The sequence below is a fragment of the Gallus gallus genome, chromosome 9 (assembly GCF_016699485.2).
Source record: "Gallus gallus isolate bGalGal1 chromosome 9, bGalGal1.mat.broiler.GRCg7b, whole genome shotgun sequence".
Classification (NCBI taxonomy): Eukaryota; Metazoa; Chordata; class Aves; order Galliformes; family Phasianidae; genus Gallus; species Gallus gallus.
This window is the reverse complement of record NC_052540.1, coordinates 7,983,921-8,010,712: the sequence shown is the minus strand read 5'-3', so window position 1 is coordinate 8,010,712 and position 26,792 is coordinate 7,983,921. Positions and strand designations below refer to the sequence as shown.

The window sequence follows — 26,792 nt, the reverse complement described above, 5'->3', positions numbered from 1 at the left end:
TCGTGCTGAAGAGTCCAAACTCCTGAGGGAAAAAATGTGGTTTATTACATACTTGTCCTGTTTCTTCAAAGCTGGACTGTGCTGTGCATGAGAAATTTTCTGGAGAACGAGCTCAGAGATGACTTAACAAGAAAGTGTTGTACTCCGTCAGACCAATGGATCTCCTGTTTCTTTGGGACTGACGGTAGCACAGTTTGGGTATTAACAGTGGAAATTCCAACTTTACGCCGTCAGCTGAGGAGCCTGGGGCTATCAGGCAGCATTAGGATTCACACGCGCTTTCCCAAGACGAGACTTCTGTCTCATCTGAAATGCCAGGAAGGAGCATCGTGAGACGACGGTACCACTACGGGGCCCTTGGCTTTGGGAGCCTCCTGCCCCGTGCTATCCCTATGCAGCGGGCCAGAGCCCATGGCGAGGGCACGCAGCCGGCCGTGCCACCACGGGAGCCCTACATTGCCCCGCTGCCGCGGGCGCCGGGGCCGCGCAGGCCACGCAGCTCCCCTCGCAGCCCGGCGGAGCGGCGCAGGGCCGAGCGGCACTTCCCCACGCGCTCCGCGGGCGGCTCTGCCCCGAGGCGGAGGGGCGGGCGGGGCGGGGCGGGCCGCGGGCCCTATAAACGCCGGGCGCCGCCGCTCTCCGACCGAGCGGCGCTGTGTACGGGCGGCCGCGGCGGGAGCGGGGCCGAGAGCTGCGAGGGAGGTGAGCGCGGGGGCGAGGCCGGGCCCGAGCGGAGCGCCGCGGGGCCGTTAGCGCTGCCCCGGCGGAAGGAGGGCTGGGGGGGGCCGCTGGGCGCCCGGCGGCGAGGGAGGGAGGGGCGGCGCGGGCAGAGGGCGACTGCGCGGGGGGAGAGCGGAGTTTCTCCACGCGCTGCTGACAGCCGGGAATCGGCGCCGCTTCTCCGGCGACCTGCGCGCATAAGTTTCCCGCTGCAGCTGCGCGGATGCCGCGCTGCCGTGGGCGCCATCCGGGGCCGTTCGTTCGGTGCGAGCGAGGAGTTTCCGTGCCCGTCCCGCTGCGCGTGCGGGCAGGGAGCGGAGCTCGGAGGAGCTCCGTGCTTAGCAGCGCCGTTGAGCCGAGCCCGGGGTGCGCGGGGCCGCCCCGGTTCCTCGCGGAGCGGAGCGGGGCTGCGCCCTCCCGGGCCGAACCGCGCGGCGGCTGCCCGGAGCCCCGCTGTGCCCGGAGCTGCCGTCCCGCTGCTGGGAGAGCGGCTCGGAGCTGTGCTGGTTGCCGAAGGCTTCCTGAAATACAGAGCGACAGAGGAGTGTGGGAGAAGGATGCGTGGCCGCTGCGGTTTGGGGGCGAAGGGGTGGGCAAATCCCTGTTAGTGGCACGGGGTTGAGGTGATGCCGGTGGCACCGGCTGTGAGCTGGGCTGGAGCTCCTCGCCCTGCCCTGTGCCAGGAGGGGCTGTGCTGGATGCGTCCAGCGCTGGGAGCTCTTGGAGCAGAAAGCACTGCTCGGGAGAGCCTTTTCTTTCCGTTTAAAATGGTGCTCGGTGTCTTGGCTCTGTGCTGTGAGATGCGATAGGATCCTCACGTAGAAGCAGAACCTTTGGAGAGACCACCGGTGTGCTAACAGGTTAAACCCAAATGCTAGATTTTTCTTTTAAAGCCCGTGAATACCTGCCTGTGGATTAGACGCCTCGAACAGTCACGTCTTCCCCCTGCTTTTCCCATGCCTGCATGTCGTTCTGAAACATGGTTTAGTTCTTGTGGTTTTAATTGCATTCTTGGGCAACTTCCTGAAAGAGAAACCTGGGAGGCTGACTCTTAAACTGCGCTGAAAAATGACTTCCTCCTCTCCCCTGCCTTTCTCATGTGCGAGTGCTTACTGACGTCTTACTCCCTGCTCCTCGCAGGAATCCATTAGGAGCCAGCCCTCACCGTGCCTGTTCATCAAGCACACCCAGGTGTGGGCAGCGGCACTGCTGTGCCCCTTGGAAAGGGGAGAAGCCACGGTGTGAGAAGCAGCTGTGAACCGTGGGATGATCTGACATGCGAGGTGACAACCAGCACTATAGGAGGGCAGGGTGATGGGGCTGATGAGTTCAAGTAGGTGTAAGCTGTGCTGGCGTGGAGTTTGGGTGCTGACTAAACCTGTGAGAACAGCAGCTGTTTGGCACAGATGTGAACTTTGTGCAGTGACTGCCAGCCTGTGGTGCCTTTAGGATTGTGGGCACGTTGTGTGCCGGATGAGCTGTCAGCGAGTTTTGCCTGTGCTCGTAAGATGCTGAGGAGCTGTCTGGAAGTTACTCTTGCTGCTGCTACCTGTGTCTGGCTGTTACTGAAACTGCTGCAGGAGGTGGTGATGTGCGCATCGCTATGGAACTTCCCTTAATAGCTCTGTGTATCCCTTGTAGGAGAGAGAATAAGCTTACATCAGTCCCAAAATAAGCAGGAATCTGCAGTGGGTTTTGTCTAAAGGTGCACACAGAAGCGCTGAAGCTCCTGTTTGGTGTTGTCATTGACAACAGGGAAACAAGCACATCTTCGAGGCGTACATACCTTCAGTGTGGGTCTCCACGCTTTGCCACCAGAAATGTGTCCTGAAGCTCCTTAACAAGCGTACTGCCAGGCAGGGAAGTGGCCAAGAGCAAAGCCAGGGTGTTGCATTTTTGCTGACTAGATTAGTGTGTGCATGCATATGTGGCTGGATCAAAATACCTCCCTCACCTCACTGCTAGGATTTAAAATGGAGATATGTATATAAATGGCGTACTTCTGCAGCTAGGGAGCAGTTTGGGGGAAGCCTGGGCTGGGTTTGTGTTAGAGGGAGGTGCGCTCTGTCTGCTGGGCTTGTGCAGCTGGGCACAGCTTTTGATCCTTGCCAGGCAACTGCAGTGTTGGTGGTTGAAGAAGGTGAGGTTCTGTGGAGGGTTTTCTTGGGGTTTTTGGTTTGTTTTTTTTTTTTTTTTGGAACCTGAAATCAGGGTAGTCTGAGCAGCTTGAATTGCTTAATCATGAGTGTGCATGAGAAGGATGTCTTTCATACTTTTAATTGGAGAAATTGCCCTAATGAAGCAGACACAGTTAGTTGTTCTGTTAGCTGCCTTCTGCCACTCTTTGGAGCCTAGGAACTTTATACTCGGGAAGACAGGGAAAAGATGGATGAATCACTGCTAATCTGTAAAGTGCTGCAGAATACAGTCATCTTTACATGCCTCTGGGCATCCTACTAATCACCTGTAGCATACTTACAAATCATATTTTATAGCAGAGAACTAATGTTTAAGTACAGTATAAATAGTGTACCTGTATTATCTGTAAACAACTTGTGAGTAAGCAGGGTGATATTAAGAATTGCCTCCCCCTTCCCTGCTTTGGAGGGCAGGCAGTATGGAATGGTCTCCCTTCTACCAAGGAGGTTAAAGGTTAACACTGTAAGTTAGTTGAAAATACAGGCAGTTACCTTAAAGTGAGCAGTTTGTAGATATGGGATTGTGACCAAGCTGAAAGCGCTCAACCAGATGTATGTTCAGGTGGGGTCCCCTCTGTGGTGGTTAAAATGATGGGGTGGAAGGAAACAAAGATGAAAAGTACAGGTGATTCCATTTCACAGCTGTAGCTGTACAAACGTTCAGGCTGATGCGCTCTGGGAGGAAGCTGTCCTGTGCTCTGCTTCTTGCTGTCTCTTCTGTGAACCACGTTGGTACTAAAAGCTCAGCTACATGAGTACTTGTACCAGCTCCTGGGGTCACTGCTGAGGTAGGAGCCCCTGAAGATGCACTGGAAGAGGATGTGAGAATGCTGATCTGAGATGTAGTTTCTGGAGTTGTTATGGCCTTAAGATGCTTAAATGCCAGCTGAAGTGTGTGATCCTTTAGCACCTCTCCCTGAGCAGTATCTGTAAAAGCACACGAGTCTTGGAAATGTTTGGCAACAGTGGTCCACTGTTCACCTTGAATAGCCGGAGAGATGCTTTTGTTTATCTTTCCATGGTGGAACTGGAAGGTAGCTTATGCTGGTATCTGATAAATATGCCACAGGTTGGTTTAAGGATGAGAGGATATTCCTTATGTGAATTGATATCCTGAAGGTGGAAATCTGTCTTGCTGACAGTAGTCAGCAATTGGTGTAAACCATGAGCTCCAGGCAGCCTCCTGCTCTCTCCTCCTTGGCTTTAGAAACTGCAGCTTAAGTTTGAGGGTTTTTCCCTCTTGTCCTCATGAGAGCAGCTATGGAGGGGGCACTATGTTGGATTGTCAGCAAGTGCTGAGTTGAAGGCCCTGCTCAGGGCTGTGTGTGTGCAGAGGCCTCAGCATGCAGGTATGGGCTGTTGGGTTGTGAGGAATGTTACTCAGCAGTGGGCTGTGAGCTGCAGTAAGTTACACAGGGGTCTCCAGAAGCAGTGTTAAGAGATTCTGATGTGTTAGCATTTCTCAGGTCAGCTGATGTGCAGATGGTAGGGGTTCACGTAGCTTTGGCCAAGCTTTGCTTTCTCCTTAAATGTTTTTCTTAGTTGACAACTTGAACTTGAGACGCCTATTCCTGCAGAAGAACATCCCTGTTCTGCTTACTGATGGTCCTCACTGCTTGTGAGACAACTGTGTCACCTGATATGAACTGCAGGTGCCTGCAGGCCAAAGGTGGTGGGGCTTTGGTTTTGCTGTTTTAGATAGGAGAGGGGAGGCTTTTCCTTGGCTCCAACATGTTAAAGTTACAAAACTAAGAGGAGAACTGAGTCGTTTTTCTTCTATTGCTTGTTAAAGAATGTGAAAAAGCTATCTAAATAGCATGTAGAAGTTTCTTTATCTTTAGTGGTATGTCTCAGTCTCGCTGTATACCTTCATATTGGAGGAGTAGCTTGTGTATCTTATGTAGCTCTCTCAGCAGTGAAGCAAGCCTGAGGCCTCCAGCTGCTTGTGCAGCTCAGTTTAAGAGGCTGCTTGTCCCAGCTAATTGCCTGCTTCCTCTGCTGAGGTTTGTCATCTGCATTTCAGAAATAGCGATGGGCTGTGTGGAGGCTTCTCTGTGAGCGCGGTTCACAGCCCAGCCCACGAGCTCCTAGTCTGAACTGAACCAGGGCCTTCAGCATAGCGGGCCGTGGTCTGTTCTGGCAGGCCCCTTGTGCGTACTTCATATCTGATTCTTTTTTCTTCTGCGGAAGTTTGGGTCTTGCCTTTCCAGAAACTGTAGTGAAGCCAGTGGGATTAATCAGAAGTGAGGTCAGATTAATGAAGAAAACATGTTTTTGCAAGTATATTCTTCCGGATAGCTTTTGGTTCTCATTAACTGGTTAATGTCGGCCGTCCTGCAGATGACTGAGGAGCGTGGCTGGGGCTCCTGGCATGGCGCCTCACTGTGTCCTCACAAGATGCAATTCCCACAGCCTTACAGCACCACTGATTTCTGATGCCTTTTAGTTGGCTGGTGCTGCTTCTAAACCTAGGGAGGGGGGGAAAAGGTGAATGTAAGTAAATCTCTGTGCTGCAAAGAGAAGTATAGATATCCCTGTCATTTTTGTGCAGCCTTAAGACTATGGTAGCTTTAAGCTAGTTCTGAAATAGCTGAGAACTGCCCACTGGAAACTATTAATCTGATGTGTCTGTGCATCTGGATCTGTGAAGCTGTTCTAGGTTTAAGTAATCAATTAGCTTTATAATTTTCGGAAATTTCATCACTGATTAAATACATCTTAAGAATTCTGTTCCCATCTGACATATTGGGTAAGAAATCTGGTTTCTGAATTCATTTGCCATTGGAAAGGCTTGATCATAAACACTGTAGAAGGTGATCGGTAACTAAAAGGCTTGTCTGTTGTCACTCTCCAGGTCTACAGCAAGCACTGTAAATAGGACAGTGTTTTCTCTCCAAGTATTTTGTTGGAATTATCATGTAACATTCCCTAGATACAGAGGCCTCCGTGTTTGAGATCTGGGATATATGCCTGTATATGATCTTATAAGGGTTCTTAGGACAAACAGAGGATGCTGGAGTTGTTCCAGTTTGCTTTCATGGTGAAATAAAATACAAATAGGTAACTTCATACGACTACTAGCACTATTATTACCATGGTTATACCTCTTGTAGGAGGGCAAAAAAGGCAGAGACAATGTTATCTATATGATTTCAAGTACTTCCTGGTTCCTTTCCTCTTTTAAAGTCCCCTTGGAAGGCTGAAATCCTGTCGTTTCACCCTTTGGACATATCTATTACTGTGTGCATATGCTTCAGCTGGATGTCACATGGCTCATGTCATGCCATCTTTCTTATTTTCCCATGAATATGGAAGTATTATTGCTACACAGAAAATGCCATTTCCAGTTGTGCTGTAAAACCAGAGACCTAGCTGTACAATGTGGAATTAGAAGAACTAGGCTTGTTAAGATGCTGCTTAATAGGTAAAAAATGAGTATTCTGTAAACTAAACCTAAAAGGTATAGAATCTGAAGGCACATATTTGCTTAATCTAGTATGTAACAACTTAGTTTGAGGACTCAATTCTATGCTTTGAGCTTCCTTTATTCTTTGCCTGCCTTCTTCTAGGACTGAATGTTATGAATGCTGCTGTCAGTATTGTAAGCCTTCTGAAGAACATGCAGTGGGGATCTCTCAATAGTCAGCCAGCTGTAGGTGCTTTGGGTGGCTGTGGAGCTGCTCTCACCCAGGCTTTCTGCTCCTCCTGGTCTGTGCAGGGGGCAGGGTGCTTGTCACTGGCCAACAGATGGAAATTTACCATGAGTGAAGGTGCAGGTTTCAGTTTGTTCTGCAGGACTGTAGAGAGGGGAGTGAACCCTGATGTCAGAGGAATCCAGGTAGCAAGTGGAAGTGAATAGGAGTACTTGGGACCTTCTTCTTGAAGAGCACTGAAGGGAAACCATGCTATAGTAGTGGTAAGGGTTAACTTGGTGGTGGTGAGAAAACCAACTTGGTAAGATACCAACCATTGTTAGTCTTAAACCTTATGGAGTTGCTCCATGAATCTGTACTTGCACAGCCCATTATCAAAGAGTCGATAGCCTGTACCTTATTAATGGGAACTTACAGACCTGTCGGTTTGCCTTGGGCTCCTAATGAGCCTGTGCTTGCATAGCAAGTGTTATTAATGTACAGTAAATGTGGGAGCTGAGGTTCCATGAGGCCTTTCTTCTACAAAAACTCAAGGGAAAACCTGGGTTATGAACCTGCTGTTAAGTTGTAGGCAAATACTTCAATCGCTGAACCATCAGTCTCTCTACTGGGATAAATCCAAAGCGGTGGGTTGCAGCCTGGCTGCCATGTTGTGAAACAGTACTGTGCTGTGTGGTTTGTGGAAAACTGGTTCTGCAGCATTAGTCATGATGGGCTGCCTATCCCATGCTGTTTCTTCATTATGGTAAAATAGCAGTGTTGCATAAAGAACTTGAGATCAACGAAACCACTTCTTTAATAAAAGGACACCAGTAAATTAAAAACAATTCTGTTTAATCTTCTTGATACTGCACAATTTGACAGTGGACCTTAGAGAAGGCTGTGGAGTTTCATCTTTCTCCATGAAAGTACCGGGTAGGAGTTCCTAGTACAGGCTGCCCAAGGAAATGGTGGTGTCACTGTCCCTGGAGGCGCTCAAGAAGCGTGTAGATGTGGCACTGAGGGACACATCTTAGTGGGCTGTATTGGTGGTAGACTTTTTCCTGTAGTACATAAATAGAAGTAGCAGCAAATTCTACAGAGATGCCTACCTGCGCTCTTGAAATTGAGCAGTGTGGCTGTGGTATGGTTATAGCTGAATGGTGAGGTCAAAAGCTATCTCTATGGATCTTTACTGCACCATGTGAAATGTGGGCCTTGTGAAGCACTATCATGTAAATGTTGTAGAAGACTTTTTTCCTCACAAGCATCTGTTTGTGAACTCCTGGACATGCTAGCTATGAGGCTTTGGAAATCTTGAAGTAAAGCTTGTCTGTCTGTCCTTCCTGCTAAACTGAAACTCCCAGGAAGCATTGGTCAGGACTTTTCATGAAGAGTCATTCAATCTTTTTGTTCATGTGGGAACTCTGCTTGGACAAAGAGATGGTTCATATCTGGGGCCAGCCAGTTTTACGGGTTGGAGCTCCACTGGGAAATTCCCCCTTGGCAGAGGAGGCTGGTTGGACGAAGCAAGGAGGGAGGCTTTCCAGATGGAGACGATCCATTTTGAAACACAAATGGACAAATGAACTGGGAGAATTAGAAATTGCAGAGAAAGGATTAAGTTCAGGAGAGCCTCAGAATCAGTACTGTCAACTGCAGAGGACTGTAGTGCCTGAAGTCAAACCAATATCTTAACATGCAAAATGTGGTGTTAAAAAGCAACAAAGCCTCCCAGCTTATCTCAGTGCACAAGGCATGTTTGTCTCAGTGTTGACAATAACTTACTCCTCTTCACAGCAATCTAAGTACTGAACTGTTTAAAAGGGTTTAAAAACTGGGAATCATCCTTCCTGTGTGAAGCTCTGCATGTATTAAGCCTACTAGGTGCTGGGTAATAAAAATCTGTGTTGTGCTATTTTTTTTGTGACTTACCATGCTGATACATTGTGGGTTTTATTATTGTATATATGTGGGGGGTCTGTGTTGCTTTTTGCTTTTTTTTTTTCTTGCCTCCCCCTTAAAGCAGGTAGCACTGTAAAGAGTTTAAACAGGAGAGAGCCAAACTTCAGGAGGTATCAGAAAACCTGCAGGAAGACTGCATGTTTCTGGTTTGGCTTGTCTGTTGTGTGCTGTGAACGATGCTACCTCTGAACTTGCCTGCATTCAGGATGTGGATCCTGCTGCTCTGAATCCAAAAGCGTATTTAGGAGGAGGAGTGGCCAAGCAGTGTATTAGGAGAGGACTCTCCAAGTTAAAGGCTTTGAGATAAAAGGCTTAGGCAGAAGAGGAGTTGTGAACACCTGTGAGGAGGAGAGGGAAAGCTTGAGTTTCCTAATGTGCTGCCAAGTGTGCATCTCCTGAAAAACAAGACCCAGCATGTGACCTTCCCACTGCAATCACAGTGGTCTTGTTGCTGGGAGAAACAATTCCTGTATGCTTAGCTAGCTCTTTAAAAGGCTGTTAATAAATTTGGTTGAGTACTTTTTCAGTCCTGCTGCAGAGAGTTAGTTAAATGCAGCAAGGGAAGCTACTTTCTACTCACATGGCAGCTGAAATGGGACTTTTTAAATTAGTAGCACAGATGGCACTGAGAAGGAGACAGCAAAACCTCAGGTTCTGAGAAGCTCCCAGATGTTTGGCCCAGGTGGAATTTGTCTGAGCTGTTTGGGGCTCAATACAGTGAGAATCTGTGGTGTTGAAAGGCTGCTTTTTTGGGGCACTAATTTATCTTCAGCTGCACTTGTTGCTATTTTAATTTCAGCTATTTGCAGAAATGAAGTCCAGTGTTTAAACTTCTTTATGCCTGGTAAGGCTCTAAGAAGCTGTGGAATCCAGCTTGCAGCTGAGAAAAGGAGCCTTATGGGTTATTTTATTGCTGCTGAAGTGATGGCTCAAAATAAATGCTTGGAGATGTCATGTAGGATTCTAACATACTGTTGTGCCTGCACCTACAACACTAAGTACCTAGCAGTCTATGTGCAGGTCAGCAACAGCCCTGGCTCTCTGAAGATGAAGTACTTCATAACCTAATTCTTGTAGGTGAATCTCCACAGTCAGTGGCTTTTCATGCTCAGGGCTGACTATGTGACTTCTGTCAGCTCCACCAAATGCTTTTTGGTACTCACATGAAACAGTCTATTAATGTACTTTTGCGTGAAGCATTCTGTAAGTGCAGGCTGGAAGCATCGTGTCCTCTTTGCTGATGTAAATGCTTCAGCCCAAATTGTCAACCGTGCATTACGTGGATGATCTAAATGGTTGAGCCTAGTGAGAGTTGAGTGCATTGCATGCTAGAGGCTGTGTTCATTCAGGGACTGGTAGCCTAAAGACATCTTGTCTGTCACAGAGTAATGCATAGCTACCAGTGCAGATATGAGATGCTGTGGTGTTCCTCTTCCTCCTTCCTGATAGCTGTCTACCTGACTGAGCTGCTTGTCTGAAAATATGCAGGTTAAACTAGGCTTGGTGGTCTGATACAGGCAGTAACTGCATTTAGCATGGCATACAGGACTCAGGGTGGTGCTCCTTTGTAAGGGAGGTAGAGCACCAGAGTTACTGGTATTTGCAGAATCATAGAATGTTCCAAGTTGAAAGGGACCCATAATGATCACTGAGTCCAACTCAAGTCCTTGTGTTGTACCATGTGCCACAGACTACATCTAGGACTAAACACACCCCCAGCTAGCATGTACCCTCCCTCTCAGCACCACATGCCTTCTGTTAAAGCAGAAAAGCCACAAGGGACCTGTGGCTCTGAAGATCTGGCACTCCAGTGTTGCCCATACGGATTGCAATGCAATCTCACTAATGCTAGAAGCAGCTTTCTCACTATCTCATAGGATTGAGAAGAGTTTGTAAAACCAAGGTCCCAAAAAACTTTTACTGCATCTTTTTTTCCAATGGCATCATGCTGTGGGAGATAACCCATGCCACCAAGAGAACCCATAAAACAAACACTGAAACCATCTTGTCATGGGCAAGGCTTAGATTCTGATTTAGCTACTGCCAAGTTTTTTTTAGATTCAGTGATGAAAGCTTGTTGAAAGCTTGTAGGTATTCTGTACAGCAGGTCAACTGTTTACGTCCTACACATCCTACATCCTCTCTGGCTTTTTTCTCCTTGCACTGTGGTTAAGTTGGCTCTTTCTTTCAGGATATGTAAATGCATTTCTTGTTACTGAACTGCATAAAAGTTGAATATACTAAAATCCATGTGAGGAGCATTAATAATGTATGAATGCTGCTTCTTTTCTCACATGAAATTAGCTCCTCCATGAGCTGGTTAGGCCATGCAATGGGGCATAGCAGAGCTAAGAATCAACTGCTCTATAAGTAATACTGAAAAGTGCTTTTAATTTTTCCTGTGCTTGGAATACTGCAGAACTTGGCTTCACTCATTTATTAGGTGTCTACTAGAGACTGCTCTCAGAGACCGACCTTCCCTAATGGCATAGCAGGAGGGAGAGCCTGGGTGAGCCTGGTGCTGTCTGGGGAAGCCAGGTGCAGGAGGCCATGGCTTTTGCACTTGGCCACAGCTGCTGGATTTTATTTTTGCCTTGGAAGCAGTCGTGTTATTCTGACAGAGCTTCACATGCACTGTGAGGGAGAATACATGGCTGCTGGTGTCTGTCATTCCTGAATCTGGCCAGGGCTTTCACCAGTGAAATAAAAACCATGGGACCCACAATGTGCTGTGTTAGCTTAAAGGCAGAGGAAAGATGTGTCTGACTTTAACCAGGGTTGTGCAGATGGAGTACATAAATGGCAATAAAACATAGCTTAGTTTCATAGCTGTATCACTGTTCTTTGCCCTTGTAGCACACTCTGCAACGTAAGGTGTCAAGGGGAGGTATATGCTAAGAATCTCTAATAGATAATGGATTTATCTTTTTTTGCCAAGATACTGGGTGAAGGTAAAAGTCTGACTGATAATGGGGTTAAGGGTATTTGCTTAAAATACCATTTGGGTTCCTGGTAGGAAAAAGATGGTCAGCATGGCATTGAAATCCTTAAAAACCCAAACCTGCCTGCTCTGAGATAATGCTTCATGCAAGGCAGCACTGCTATCTTAGTGTACTTGCTGCCTGGAGAGAGAGAAAACCAAATGGTGGTGTCAGGTAGGTTGCAAATATTAGTATCAATTAGTGTTCCTTAACATGGAAAGAAGTAGTGCATATTCCTTTTCCATGTCACACTGCTGGCTCTGCCCATGGTGTCTTCCTGCTCCAGCTGGGAATGAGACCAGAACAGGCCTAGGAGGAGATGGGGGCAGGCTGCACTTGGATTTTCTTCCTGTGCATCTTACCTGCTGCAGCTGCTCAAATCCAGGTTAGTTTTCAGAGTCAGTTGTGTATTGTCAGTCATTGGCTGCTATGGGGCTCCTTTGGAAGGAACTGTACCTCTGTGACTTCCAAAGCGCTTGGAGGATTAGAAGTTGGTGGGAAAGACCTAATTAGAGGGCAGGCTGCTAACCTGTCCTCCTTACTTTTTCTTAACTGACTTGAATTGGTTAGACTGGCTCCTCTGGTGGCAGTGATACCATCGCTGTTGGGCTGTGGGAGAGACGTGGCTCAGCTTGGTCAGCATTTGAGTTACTCTGTGCTGCAACAGCAGGCTTGAGTAAGTGGATTGCATCCCCTGAAGCAGTGCAGAAGAGGATGGAAATGCTGTATTTGTGGCTTTCAACCCTTTTAGCGCAGTGAAAGTACGTTCTATTAAAAGATGATTAAGTGAATCTATAGAAACACCAGCTGGTTTTCTGGTAACCAGGCGCTCTGGCGTGGTGTGAGCTCGCAGCGTAGGTAGGCTGCCATGGCAGAGCTCCCTGCTGCATTGCGCCCTGCTCGAGTGGGAGGCAGGCTGTGGAAATAGTGCAGTGCTCTCAGCTGGGTAATGAGCTACTGCTGGCCTCCTTCTCTGGGGTGGCTTAAGCCAGAAGAGCAAGTGTGTGGTGATAATCAGAAGGCTTACGGGGAGGAGAGGCATATTTTTAGCTTTTGCAAGTGGTGCAAATGGCATTTGAATTAGTTGTATATACTTTCTGCAGGTTTTGTAGCCCTCAATAAGCTGGGTTGCCCCTTGGCTCATCGGTGCATCTGGAAGGCTAGCGTCTCAGCATGCTCAGCCACTGCTGGCTCACTTGCTGGCCTGAAAATGGACGCCCATGTGCTTGGACTTTATACCATGATTGAACTTCTCAAAGATTAGTGAGAGAGCCTGAATTCATGGAAGAGATTACTGCATGACTATTGCTTTAAGTAATTTTTTTGCCCTAACTAAATGGGATTGAATACATATCCATGAAGAGGAAATCAAGCCTGGTAGGTAAACATTACCTAATGTGTTTAGGATTTGGGCTTGGTCCTCTAATCAGATGCTGAGAGGTCTTGAACAAATTGCTGCTGCCGCCTGTGCCTCAGTTTCTATGGTATTGTGGGAGTAACAGTGCTGTTTTGTGTTAGGTATTGAGATCTGCAGGTGAAGATTGGACCCATTTTGAATAGATCTTCCTTCTGCATTAATTAGCTGCTAAATTTTCAAACAGGAATAAATACAAGCTAAAATCCCAACTTAACCCAGTGTTTTACAATCTGAGCCTCTTCCTCCTCTGTTACTCATTGTGAAAAATGCCAATTATGCAACTAACTTCTATTATTCAAGGCAGGTGCAAATTCCCCCAACAGGTCTGTTTATGTATGTATATATGCTTCTGTTCACTGCAGAAAATGATTTGTGAACTGTACCAGTGCACTGGGTCAGAACCATAGCACTGCACTTAGCAGCAATGTGTCCTGTAGGCCAGTTTGAACAGAATACTGAGCTTCCATTTGTCTGAAACATAAAGCTAACAGAATTTGAAGGAGAGGTGGTGGGTGTTTCCCAACCCGGTGGCTTTTGTCCTGTTACGTAGTCACTGACATCTAGCTATTTTGTGGTTGTCTCTGCTTCTGGAGAACCCTACACCTAAAATGCAGGTGTAGGTGTGAGTCCTACTGTTAGAGGTTTGTGAATGGTGCACGAAGCATGTGCAAAGCTTGCCAGTTAACACTTGCCAAATAAATAAGCTGGGGGGAAAAAAAAAACAAACCCAAAACATACATTTTAGAAGGCTGACTTAATTTTTCTTGTCTTGTTCTCTTGCAGGTTATTTCCAACCAGAAACCATGAACTGGCACTTCTCGCTTCTCTTTCTTCTTGGGACTTTAGCATCTGTGTGTTCCCAGTTCAATTTTTATCCTCTGGAGGAGCTTAGCTCTGATGTTGGAATCCAAGTCTTCAATCAGATAGTGAAAGCTAAGCCTCAGGACAATGTAGTAGTTTCTCCTCATGGGATTGCATCAGTGTTGGGGGTGTTACAATTGGGTGCTGATGGCAAGACAAAGAAGCAGCTGACAACTATGATGAGATATAGTGTAAATGGTAAGTGATTCCCAAGGTTTTTTTGGATTGGGTGGGATTTTTGAGGCTTGTGGGTTTTTTGGTGGTTGGTCAGAATCACTGTGCTGTTTTGAGATGATTTTCGAAGTCTGCTAGACTGCATCATATACCAATTAACTCTGTTCACTGCAGCAAAAAATGGACATATTTGTAGTTAATTGACAATCTGAGTGTAGACGTCTACACATACTTTAACTGGCTTATAAGCGGCTTTGCTGATGATTTCAAGGCCCTGGCTAGAATTACTCATCTTTGCAAACTGCTCTCCCAAAACTGCTCAGAGAGGCTGTTCTGAACAGCCCTGAATGTGTGACTCTTCAGATAAAAGGGCAGTAGGATGTTTCTTTTTACATTAAAACCAGTGCTGCAAAGTCTAATCATTTAATTGATACTTGAACAAATCGAAGAGCAGAGTGCAACTGTTTCTGCTATCAGGATCCTTGAAACCACAGTTGTCTGAAACCAACTTGAAACAGACATATCTGCTTGTCTGTTCCTGACACTGCATGCACCTGTGTTTGTATCGCTCTGCCAATGCCTGCTCCTCTACAGGGTGTAGGCTGAAGGTTCTTGCTGCTTTACTTTGCATGCTGAGTATTTTTGTGAGTATTTGCCAGCAAGAGTTAACATCTTAGTGCCAGCATTTTGTCTTCCTTGCAGGAGCAGAAAACCCTCCAAGAGGTAAGTGCATTTTAAATTTTGAGCAGTATTGTTGTATAACATGTCTTCATTTGCTTTGCTGTTTTGGTTTAAAGCACAGCAAAATGATTTGTCAGCTTAAGTTCTTACTGTTGTAGATTTGAAGTCTCTTCATGAGATACTCAACTCTAGGAGCATCTTAATGCTCAAATCATAAGTACTTACAAAAAATTTGATACATCATATCAACTGGTTTTATTTGGTTTACATACTTTCTAATCCTCTCTGTGAGACAGAGGTTCTCAAACTTCTGAGAAGGTAGTCTGAATCTTGCTGTAGAGACTTGGTATGGGATGCTACCTGTCTGTTTGCACAGGCCTCCTCTCTTTTGTTCAAGATTGCCTTACAGTTTTTTGGCAACTACAGCGACTGCTTTGGAAAGGTAACAGTTGGAAAGTATTTAATCTATCTTTAGCTGTCTTTTAATGCAATTTAGCAGCTGGAAGCAAGGAGGAGAGCCAGCATCATGAGACCAGCCAGCTCTCCCCGGACCACCAGCAAGTGCTCCGTGGACCACCAGTGGTCCACAGAATACAGTTTGAGAACCTCTGTTATGGTATGTTCTCCAAAAGAATTTGCCCATAATATTGGAGAGTGAACAAGTAGAACTCCATACAAACGGTAATGCTAAAGCATTCATGATGTTACAAACAGCAAAGCCATCTGAGGCTTTTTCTTATATGCAGCTAAGAGAATAACTCAACTAATGTATTCCCTTCATAGCTCTTCTCTTAAGTTTGTCTACATAGGCAAATAGTCTGGAATTGTTCTTGCCTAAATTGTATTGGGAAACAGAGGGAACTCGTTAGTAACTGCTGCAAAAACAGTCACTCAGCTATCCTGTCCAATATAGTGGTTGAACATTAAGTTTCTTGTCTGGCAATATCTTCCCTGTGTAGACAAATGCTTGTTCATAAACTATAACACAGAACTGAGAATGATGAACATAGCAGTTCTTCTGTGCTGCCATATGCATTCTCTTTTATGCAGTGAAGGAGCCAACAAGCACTCGATATGGGATGCTTTCATATCCTAAATATCTCGACTGTAGATATTAGAGCTTATACTGCTCTTTTTTTCTTTAAAGACCTGCTCATGTTGAGAGACTGACTTATGCTTGTAGCAAATTAGTTTTCTTAAGGACTATGTCTAGCCTAAGTCTGGACTTCAACCTGATATAGAGACCTTGACATTTCCTTTGTTATCTACTAAATGGAGAGGGAAGACGGTGAGGCAACTTAAGCTCTGAGATTGAAGACCACCTGCAATTGTCAGCTATGAGCCCTGGACTTTTTTGTCATTGCTGTATAGCTGGCAGGTTGTGATTTTTGTTTAGTGTGACATGTTTTGAAACAGCATCTTCTGTAGAACTGATTCCATACTAAGAATTGAACCCCAATATTTATCCTTAGTATTGTCTAGAGCATTCTGTGCAGGCTGCTGGACAGGGAATAGGCATCACAGTGAAGGTAACATTTCCTGGGAAATAGTAGCACTCTTCAGACAAGAGATCAGAAATGTGTGTTTTGGAAGTTCTCTCAGAACTGGTATTTTTCTACTCCAACGCTTTAATGTCTGATCTTTCATGTTGTTAATAGTTGCATATAAAGTAATTGTTTGTCATCTTGTTCTAAATTAAACTTGCTGTTCTTTCCAACTAGGAGTTGGTAAAGCGTTAAAGAAGATAAACAGGCTCATAGTCTCAAAAAAGAATAAAGACATTGTTACAATTGCTAATGCAGTATTTGCAAAGAGTGGCTTTAAAATGGAAGTGCCTTTTGTTACAAGGAACAAAGAGGTGTTTCAGTGCAGTGTCAAGAGCGTGGACTTTGAGGACCCAAATACAGCCTGTGATTCCATCAACCAGTGGGTGAAAAATGAAACAAGGGGTGAGTATTAGCCAGTGTTTTCTGTGCATGAGCGGCATCTGAGACCTCTCAGATCTGATTGGGAATACTGGAGTAAACTGGAGAGGGAGAAGACTGCTTTGCAGTTGGAAAGCAAGGCATGTATGCTGGCATATATATATATATAATATATAAGCTGGCATGTATGATGTGTTTTAGAGTCTGTTTGCCAGTGATCAGTAGTCCCAGTGCCCTAGCAGGTGTACTTGTATGATTTGTGTGTGTGCCTGTCCCTCTATAGGGTTGAAAAGCTTCTACTGTTAATCATCTTTATTTAATCTGCAGAAAACCCAAGCAGTGTTCTCCTGACGCTAGGTGTTGTCAGATATGAGGGGAGGAGGGAGAAAAAAGCTTGAAAGGAACTCAGTACATCAGACTTTAAAAAAAGAAAAAAAAACTGTAGGGCAGTTCAGCTTTTGCTCGCAGCACCCTCAATTTCTGTGAGATGTCACTGCTATTAGGAGTAATGTTTAGTAGAAGATTTCTAATTAACACTGCCTTGGCAGAACTCCTTGCAGTTCAAGTGTGCTGCCATCCATTTGTCAAGTTCAGATGTACTGAAGGCAGAGATGGTGCTTTGCAATATGGTCGTAGTCTAGTTGATTACGTGCTTGGTATCTCATGGAGTTAGAACTGGATGTGAGGAGTATGTTGCTAATGATGTTGGATGTGCCATTTGTGAAACAAGGCTGTCAGATTCTTTCTCTACCATGTCACCTGCTTTGCACAGCAATGTTACAAGCTGTGCGTGAAAGGGGGAAGTGCTTCAGTTGAACCTATTATTGCTCTGACCTCCTTAGACTGAATCTTAGATCTGATCACAGGCTGAAAAGGGTAAGGCCCAGTAAGTTGTAACATGACTTCGTTGGTTAGCTAGATATGCTGCTGGTTTTCTACGTATCCCAAAGGATACTGCATGGATCTCAAATCTTATACAATGAGTAGCTGGCACATTCACAGACATTCAAAAGGTTTAGAGTAAAATGTGCTTCACTCTCTTTGAGAATTGGCTACTGTTATGAAAACAAATACTTTCTTTTTTCTTTTTAGGTATGATTGATCAAGTTGTAGCTCCAGATGATATTGACAGTTTAACCAGACTGGTTCTAGTAAATGCTGTATATTTCAAGGGCTTGTGGAAATCACGATTTCGACCTGAAAACACAAAGAAACGGCCATTTTATGGAGCTGATGGGAAGACCTACCAAGTTCCCATGTTGTCCCAGTTATCAATCTTCCGCTGTGGTAAGCTCAATAACTCTCACTGAATACCCCAGAAGGGGTGGTAAGGAAGATTTTGCTCTTTTCCTTCAAACTGAAGAGTGCGCTGACATACTTACTGCAGCTGATACTGGAAACTTTGTGTGGTTATGAGAGCATCTTGTGCTAGTAAGGTATGGGTGAGGTTGCTATGAAAGGTTGCTCTAGGTCAAGCACTCTAACAAAGTACTGCTTTATCCTGCTTTTCAAAAAAAAGTGAGAAATGTGAAGTACTGAAAATGAAACCTTGCATGTTTCCTAAGCCTTGCAGTAGAAAGAATTAAGAGATGGGAACGAGGGAGGACTGCCGACAAACTTGAGGCTTATCTGCTAATGAGCTGTAAATAAAAGGTTGGAGTAGAATTAGTCTGTGTCATAGTGTAATAAAGAAATGGAACTTGTACAATCAACAGTTCTGAAGGAGCCAGAGGAGCACGTGTTATTCAAATTGAGTCACATTGAGTGACAAATTGAGTCACAATAGCAGCATACCTCAAAGCTTCAGCATGTAGGTGTATGGGTATTGGTCAAAAATCAAGGCTCTGATGAAAGAACACTTTCCGTTGCTTCTGATGTCTGGAACTTAATGTGCTATGTATGCTCTGAGGAGCAGGCTTGAGAATATAACTGGCTATTAAATGCAAAAGAGTAAGCAGGAAAGACCCACTGATGAGCTTTTCAATGTCTAATTTTATTCTTAACAGTATTCAGGTAGTACTAACAGGTTTGTGTTAAAGTAAAAGGCTGTAACTTTGAAAATCACCTATGCATTGGAGTACATGTAATTCTATATATAAAGATAGCTGCTTAAATGTGATTTGGGAAAAGTGTGTATATACCAGAATAGCCTTCCTGCTTATTTATCTGTGGAGTTTGAAGGGAGTTCATAACTAAAGACAGGTTTTAGCAGGACTATCTGAAAGGGTTTTTTCATTCATCTGTTGATGCTTGTTAAAGACTTAATTACGTAGGTATAAACTTAGTTTAGAAATGCTATTAATCTAGAAAGGAGCAAGAGAAGATCTGAGTTAAGACCTTTCAAACTACTTAAACAACTTATGCATCTTTAAATTCCATCACTTGATTGTGAAGATGAAATCTCCTGTTTCATATGTTTCAGTGGCAACAATGGTAGTGTACAGCTGACTAGGAAAGTAGTATTTGATGGCTGGGAGGGTTACCATTTGTCACTTTCTTGTGGAGACTTCTGCAACAATGTTTTGATCCTTAGGTCATATTATGGCAGTGGCTCTCATACTAAAAGGAGATAAACTGCAGAACTTAAGACAGTTACATTCTAATAAATGTAATACTACTAGACTACTAGCTTTCTAGGGATACAGACTTTGTCAAAGTATGGTTCTGGCAAAAAGATTAAATTTCTAAGGAAGGTCTCAATTTCCAGTTTGGTCTGACGAGTGCAGACTTGCATGAAGAAAAGGGGAAGTTCTTACGCTATCCTAAAATTTTCCAAGAAACCCTGTCTGTAGTTAGACTGACAGGTTTTCCCTGGAACCTCCTGTAAGAAGCCAAAAGTCCCACAGTAACCAGTCCCAACACTTGCTGCAACTTGGAGGTGTTGTGTTCTCACTCATCCAGTTGGCCTTCTCCATTACATCAAAGTGGCTGCTCTCCACTAATTTGAAGGACTTAAAACTGCTTCCTAATAAGATTCTTATTAAGCGAGTAAATGCATCTGACTACTTCAAACAGGAGATGGTTTTATCACTTCAAGGAAGAAGAGTTTGTCTGCAAGACCTCTTCAGTTTGGAAAGATAATCTGCTCCTTTTCTTGTTCTGTGCTTCTCAGTGCACAATCAGTTCTGCTGCAACTGAGATCTGAACTAGATCCCAGCTAGGATCCCAGCTATGGACCTGGTGATTTCTTGCATAGCTGCTTTTAAGTCTGAGATGTTGGGACTTGACTGGGAAACAATATGCAGATCAAATACAAATATTGTATGCTTCATATTATTCTAAATTATACTTTTTCTCAAGGTAACATCACTTTCCATACCACTTCTAGAAGGACTGCCTAGCTGGAAGGCACGCAGTCTGTGACTCCAGAATCAGTTTTTGAGGTGTGGGAAAGGTTTTTGAGGTGTGGGAAAAGGTTTCCTGGTGGACTCCCAGTAGCAGCTGGTACCTGAAAATGAAACAGATTTAAGGCTGTGGGAATTATGGCTCATCTCTATTCTTTTTTAGGTACTACAAGTACTCCAAATGAGCTGTGGTATAACATAATTGAATTGCCATACCATGGAGAAATGATAAGCATGTTGATTGCTTTGCCTACGGAGAACACAACACCGCTCTCTGCTATCATTCCACACATCAGCACAAAGACAATAGGAAGCTGGATGACAACCATGGTAGCCAAAAGAGTGCAGGTTATTTTGCCCAAGTAAGTACTTGTGTCATCTGTTTCTCCTTCAGGGAGTGTTTTGGAGTCAGTATGCATATACATCCTCTGACAGGAGAGGAAGGTGGTGCTTAAGGCAACTTTCTCACATAGTACTGATACATTCTTGTTGTTTCTTGTTAGATTTACAGCAGTAGCAGAAACAGACTTAAAGGACCCTCTGAAAGCCCTTGGTATTACAGATATGTTTGATGAGTCAAAATCAAACTTTGCAAAAATAACAAGTAAGTTATTTTACTGAATTTTTGGTGATCTTTATTCATAGTTTCTGGCATTGAATAAAGTGCTGTTTTACCAGTGTAGTTATCTGTTTTGTCTTGGATAAACGTTACCATGACACTGGAGCAAAGCTCTGGCTTGTACCCAGCCAAGCATGGCTTCTTGCTTCTATTGAATACTGTAGTGTCTCTTTTCTCCTCTTGCCTTGCATTGCAGCAATAAATCATGTTGGTCAGCTTCACAAGCTAAGATTTTGTTACAATCTGGAGGTCTTAAGCATTGCCTAAAATCCATAGCAGGGCTTAAAACAATACTTTACATCATTACTGAGGATATAGTGGCAATGTTTAATTTTCCATAAAGTATGTATTTAATAATTTTTCTTAAGCAGCAGGAAGCAAATGGGCTAAATAATCTAGCTTAAGAGACTGGACCAAACCAGAACTAAATACATCTGATCTGAAAGTAGGATATAGACATAAGAAACATGAGTTTGATAAAATGTCGTCTTACCTCTGTTCTCCACTTCCATCAAATTTTTCATAAGCTTCTACAGGGATGTTACCAAAAAGCTTGCATTGTGCTTGCTTACCTGATTTGGAGAACAAATTCCTGTTTCAGTGAAAGTGAAGTGTCTTGCTAAGTGCTTTGCCCCACCTTGGTCCTCATCATTGAGATAAATGGGAGGATGACTTAAATTCAGATAAAGAAATGACGGGGGCGGGGAGGCAATACCCACCACCATCATCAAAACAAAAAACTGAACTTGCTCATCCTTCTTAAAACTAAAAATGCAAGTGTGTACTTCTGACAGACAACAAAAACAAAGCCTAGTAAATGGAGAAAAGTGAAGAGTAAATAGCTTTTGTTTTGTGATTATAGGCTTAGTAGTTGTATCCAGTATTCTACACTGCAGCATCAGGATTTGAGCAGTATTATAGCAGCTTCTGATATTTGCCATGCTAACTACAGGATTTAAGTTATTTTAACTTTTTTTTTCAGGAACAGAAGGTCTACATGTATCTCATGTTTTGCAGAAGACGAAAATTGAAGTTAGTGAAGATGGAACCAAAGCTTCTGCAGCAACAAGTAAGTAAATATACTGGTAAAGTGATGGAGTCAGGAAAACTGGATTAGCAGACTGTCACTAAGCAAGGATAGCCTACTTCAATATCATTGTGGGAAAGCACTTCAGATTAAATTACTTGATGATTTTATGCAACTTCTTCATCACTTGCTAATATTGATCAGAGCATCAGTGTCCTCTAGGAAGTATAAACAGGTTTACTTTTTTTCTGGACAAGTGTTTTCTAATAGCTCATGCTTTGGCCAGCAGTATAAAGTTCATTGCTATCCAGGTAGCAAAGAAGAGTAAGCTGCTGTATCCTTTACATATGATGACAGATGTTCTTCCAACTTCCTTGTGGGCCTCTGCGTTTTTGCTTTTTTTATGGTTCCTATGGGAATAAAATGTGACCTGTGCTTCTTGAAATGTTCAAGTGGATTTTAGCCATTCACCTCTACCTGTGCAAACTTCTAGCATACACTAGGAAGTTTCGCTTTATTAATAGAGTACCTGCTGTGTTATGGTACTTTCTTTGCCTAACTTCAAACCTTGTCTTTTTTGAAAGCTGCGATTTTAATAGCCAGATCATCCCCTCCTTGGTTCATAGTAGACAGACCGTTTGTATTCTTCATCCGGCACAATCCTACAGGTAAGCAGTACTTGTATCTATTTTATTTTGCTTAAACACTGCAACAGACAAAATTCCCAGCTAGGGGAAGTCTGGATTACTTGATAGTTGTTCCCTTCTGTGTGTGTTGGGGGGAGGGCAAGAGAGAATTATTGTAAAATATACTCCCAGTATTTTTTTAATGCCTTCAACATTGAATTATCTTCTTTGGGATACAACTCAGTGCAGGGAATAAGTATTGGCTGTAAACTGGCGTGGCAAGTTTATGGGTAAGAAAACAATTTTTAATAGTCATAGCTCCCCTGAGGGGAAAGGAAATAACTCTGTCTATTGATAATGAGTGTAGTGAATAGGGCTCAACTTTCTGATAGACTGTAAAATAGTGATAGGGCCAAGTATAGCAATAGGGACTTCAGGAATCTGGAATGTTGCCTTGGCCTACTGTGAACAAATTTGAGTGTACAAACACGGTCAGTCTTCTACAGCATGGGTTGCGTCAGCTCCACTTTAAGACTCAATTATTTTGAGTTAGACATCTACTTCTTGCAGTGACATGTGGATGATAGGTATGCTAGTTAAGAGGGAACAAGATGCAGCTGCTGGCATGCAGGAAAGAATTAGGCTCCTGGCGGCAGTCCCCATCCCAAGGCTCTACAGACCATCAGAAGAACTGTGTGTCTCCAGAAGTGTGAGCCAGCTACCTATCCGAACATACACTCCTCTGCTGTCTACTCAGAGCTAACAGGCTTGGGGGAGGGTAGACAAGACTGTGATGAGGTGACTCAACTGTGCTCTGTGGATTCCATGCTTGCAAATACAGTGAAATTTTTCCGTGAAGACTGTGGTAACCCTTGTTTCCATCTCATTCCCTCAGGTACAATCTTGTTTATGGGACAAATAAACAAACCTTGAATGTGGAAGACTTTCTTCAAGAAGTAAACAGACTCATGTGCCACACCCCTGTTCTGTTCAATATTTTGTATGCTACTCTGACTTCACTCAAGAGCTAGTGTTAACCACTGACTAGGTTTTGAAATGGGAGTCAACGTAGTTCTGGCTTTTTGGGGAAAAATACAGATGGAAAACTACAGTATGCCTTTGAAATGTCTAAAAGATTCTCTGAACTACTGAATGGTTACCCATGCTAACAAACTTTTGAGCTTTTTCTGTATCTACTAAGAATTTTACGTATGGCTTTTGTGAGAGGATTTTAACAGAGAATGTTAAACATTTCTATTAATGTTGGTTTCTTCTTGTGTGTGGAAAAGGTCTAATTTGTAGATACCCCCATCAAGATTACTTCTGGTTCTTGAGTATCTTGATACCTGGGTGTTCTTGGTAGAGATAGATTAAAAGTTCTAGCAGTTTTTATTTTATATAGTGCATGTATCACTGAGAGTTTTAAAACTAATGTGATGTTAGATACACATCGCGTTGTCCTGTCTTAATGTAATGTAAACTTGTCATTGCTAGGTTGCTAGTATACACTTTCTATTGGATTTAAATTTTATATTTGTTTTTGTACAAAGGAAAAAAAATAAAACTGCATTATGAACAGTCAATGCTGTGAATTGTGGATGTGATAAAAGGCATTTGGGTCCAGACCCCACTGAAGCTGTTTGAAACTTCCTTCTGAAATGAAAGCCAGGTTGTCTTGTTCTGGTGGGTTTTTTTATGGCATATGCTTTACCCTTTCCACCTATGTCGTCCTGCTGTGGGTGGATTACACAGAGGTTTGGTGCCTGAAGAGCAGACTCCCTGTATTTACCACACCCAAGTTACTGTTGAAACTGTCACATGAGGACACCTTAGTGTTCCCTTTGAGGCTTTCCTCCTACTTCTTATGATGTAGGTTATATATGCACTCGCATGTCTTCAGTACTCACGTGGGTGCAGAACTCAGAAAAGCAGCAGTGAATGATTTTTGCTTGTCGCAGATGGTTCTTTGTATGAAAGCATGCTGTACTGCTGCTGTGGCAACCTAGGGATTTGGATGGAAAAGGTAATCTCTGATATTAGTTTTATCTCCTAAGGGTACTTTCCCAATAAGAGATGACTGTCTTACAGTGGTCTTGAGGGATGAACTTCCTGCAGTGTTTCACAGGCTTGGTGCTGGTTTAAGGGGATTGCACATATGCACAAACTGGAGGATGAAAGAGTTGATCCCTACTTGACAGGTGAGAATACAAGGTCAGGTGAAGGAACTTTTAGCAGAATGTGCTCAGCTGCGTTACGGATCACCAGTGATAACCCAACATGAAAACCAGGATGAGATTTCATAATGTACTGCTGCATGTAAAACACAGATACCAACTTAAGAGCAAGGGAGAGAAGAAAAAGCTGTACAAGAAGAATGTCTGTTTCTACCTGCTGGTGTTTTTTTAGTTTTGTTCTTTTTTTCCTGTTTGCAATAATCAAGCAAATAGTTCTGACTTATGTGTTTTGTTTCATTTTTTATGAATGGGACATATTAGCTGACTCGGTCCGTTCCCATAAGCTGGGATATAAGTGTGTGGAAGCAGCATTTTTAGTGTGGCAGTGCCTGCCCAAAACTGTCTCCTGCACTCCACTCAAAAGAGGCAAGTGGAAAATCTTACATGATGTAGTTCTCTTCCTATCTTGTTTAAGCAAAAGCAAGTCATGCACGCAGTTAGAAAAAGCTCTAGTTGTATCTAATCACAAATTCTAATGCTGAGTTAGGAAAGCTTTCAGCTTCACTGTGATTGCTTTCAATTCCTTATGTCCTATGGAGCTAAGGAGCAAGAGTAATAGCAAAAGACTTGAGTGCTGCATAAGAAGTCTCACTCCACATTGGTTTGTCTCATCTTGTGTCTAGCTCAGGTGTGGTTTCTCCTGCAAAAACTGACAAATGATGTCTCAAACTATATAGCTAGGAACTGGGGTTCACAAAGCTTGATGTATGTCTTCCCTGAGTGAGAAGCATCACTTTTCTAGAGAGTGGGATTGTATTTCAGGATAGCAGCACTGTTGTTTTGAAAATTATGAGAGAATTGATTTTTCCAGTTGCTTCTATTTGATATTTCTGGTAAGAATTCAAATATTAAGAGGTTAGCACTCAAACTGAACTCCCACAGTGCTTGCACACAGAGGCTATGCGTGTTCTGCACAGCAAGCAGGCTTGGAATGTAGACTTGGGCTAGAAAAATGCAATGAACTAGTTCTTAAGGTTTGCCTCAACACAGGTTCTCTGTGAAGAACTCCTGGTCCCTTCTGTTAGTCTAGAAATAGCTTGTGAAATGAGATGATTGCTTACAACACTGAGCAAAGAGTAACTGGGTGTTTTCAATTTTCTCCCCATCAGGCCAAAACTGGTTGCTGAAGAACATGTCTCTAGGAGTGAGTGGGCTTACTCAGCTTGATGGGGCCTGGACTGCCTGAACAAACAGGTGGGGAATGTCCCATGCGCCAGTTACTTGGGAGCTTTAAGGCTCTGCAGTGTGTGGGTGAAATGTTTCACAGCTCAGAAAGAGGCTTTTTATCTCTGTTGTTACTGACACTCAAGTATTATTTTTTTTAAGTGCTGGGAAAGAACAAGTTTAACAAGCAGATTTGAGCTAATGCTCTGATCTTTGCCTTTGGTGTGGATGGAAGAGGTCAGGATGAGGGGAACTGGAAGAAAAGGCTGGGAGGGAAGGTGTTAGGCTAGCCCCTAAAAGCTTACTTCTTTTTAATGCTATAAAAATGCTATCCAAGCTCTTCAGTTCCTTGAGTTGTTTCGTATCAAATTTCTAGCCCTGCTGGAACTGTTTCAGTGTTGTGCGTGTGTGCTGGCTGTACTCTTATTAACTCTTCCTGTAACAATTATCTGCTTCTGAAAGGTTTTTGGGAATCTGCCTTCAGACATCAGTGTCTAATTTTTTTCCTTTGTCTCCAGGAATGTAAAGCCTAATATGAATGCTTGTGCTGCCTGGACCTACTTCTGTCTCTGCCTGTATTATTCCCAACTGCTTCACAGCTGAACTTTATCTTCCCTGAAAGCCTGGTCACATGTGTCCCTGAGCCCCAGCAGCCCTGCACACTGCCTGGGAACAGGAGCCATCCACGAAGTACGGGCAGAGGGATGTTCTTAGCACTGACTTTGACTCCACGCTGGACTTTGGGCAAGAAGAGTGCTCAAGGAGGAACAGGAATGGTGAGAGATTGAATGTGTAAAGCTCATAACTTAATGCTGGGCAGGCAGTTCAGGAAGGAATATAATATCATGAAAGAAGTAACTTCATAGAAAGAGCTTTACAATCTCATTCTGTATCTGCTGCTGGCTTGCTGTAGCTGGCTACCTTCCCTAGATATGCCTCCACGTCACTGCTGTTAAAAGTGGAGATAATTCTTCTGTTGTAAACTCCACTGAGATAGAAAGCCCATGCATTTCGTAAGCCAGATCTGTCATGAAGAAAGTGGTTATTTATAAAGTAATTAGGAAGAAAAAAATAGTTGGCTAGGAATCTACTAAACCATTTCAGTTTTGCATTCGTTAATTCATAGAGCTCTAAAAAGGCTGCTTTTCTTTTGCAACTTTCCCTTTTCATTTACACTTTGTAGTTCTCAAATCCTGCCTCCTGGACAGAGTGGGGAGGGTAGTA

At 43.8% G+C, this 26,792-nt stretch overlaps 1 protein-coding gene across 11 annotated transcripts in view; it reads left to right on the top strand.

Annotated features, from left to right (window-relative positions):
• The window catches only part of SERPINE2 (serpin family E member 2), a 75,364-nt gene extending 51,611 nt beyond the window's left edge, over window positions 1–23,753 (top strand). Inside the window, exons 1-12 of one of the 11 annotated variants that reach the window (XM_046898390.1) lie at window positions 646–984; window positions 12,600–12,873; window positions 13,697–13,972; window positions 14,651–14,671; window positions 15,126–15,245; window positions 16,351–16,578; window positions 17,647–17,841; window positions 20,062–20,260; window positions 20,402–20,502; window positions 21,500–21,586; window positions 22,129–22,212; window positions 23,066–23,753. In XM_046898390.1, the coding sequence (XP_046754346.1) occupies window positions 13,717–13,972; window positions 14,651–14,671; window positions 15,126–15,245; window positions 16,351–16,578; window positions 17,647–17,841; window positions 20,062–20,260; window positions 20,402–20,502; window positions 21,500–21,586; window positions 22,129–22,212; window positions 23,066–23,103 (1,329 nt within the window). In that variant the 5' untranslated portion in view covers window positions 646–984; window positions 12,600–12,873; window positions 13,697–13,716 and the 3' untranslated portion in view covers window positions 23,104–23,753. 11 annotated transcript variants of the gene reach the window in all.
• Window positions 23,754–26,792: the final 3,039 nt, after the last annotated feature.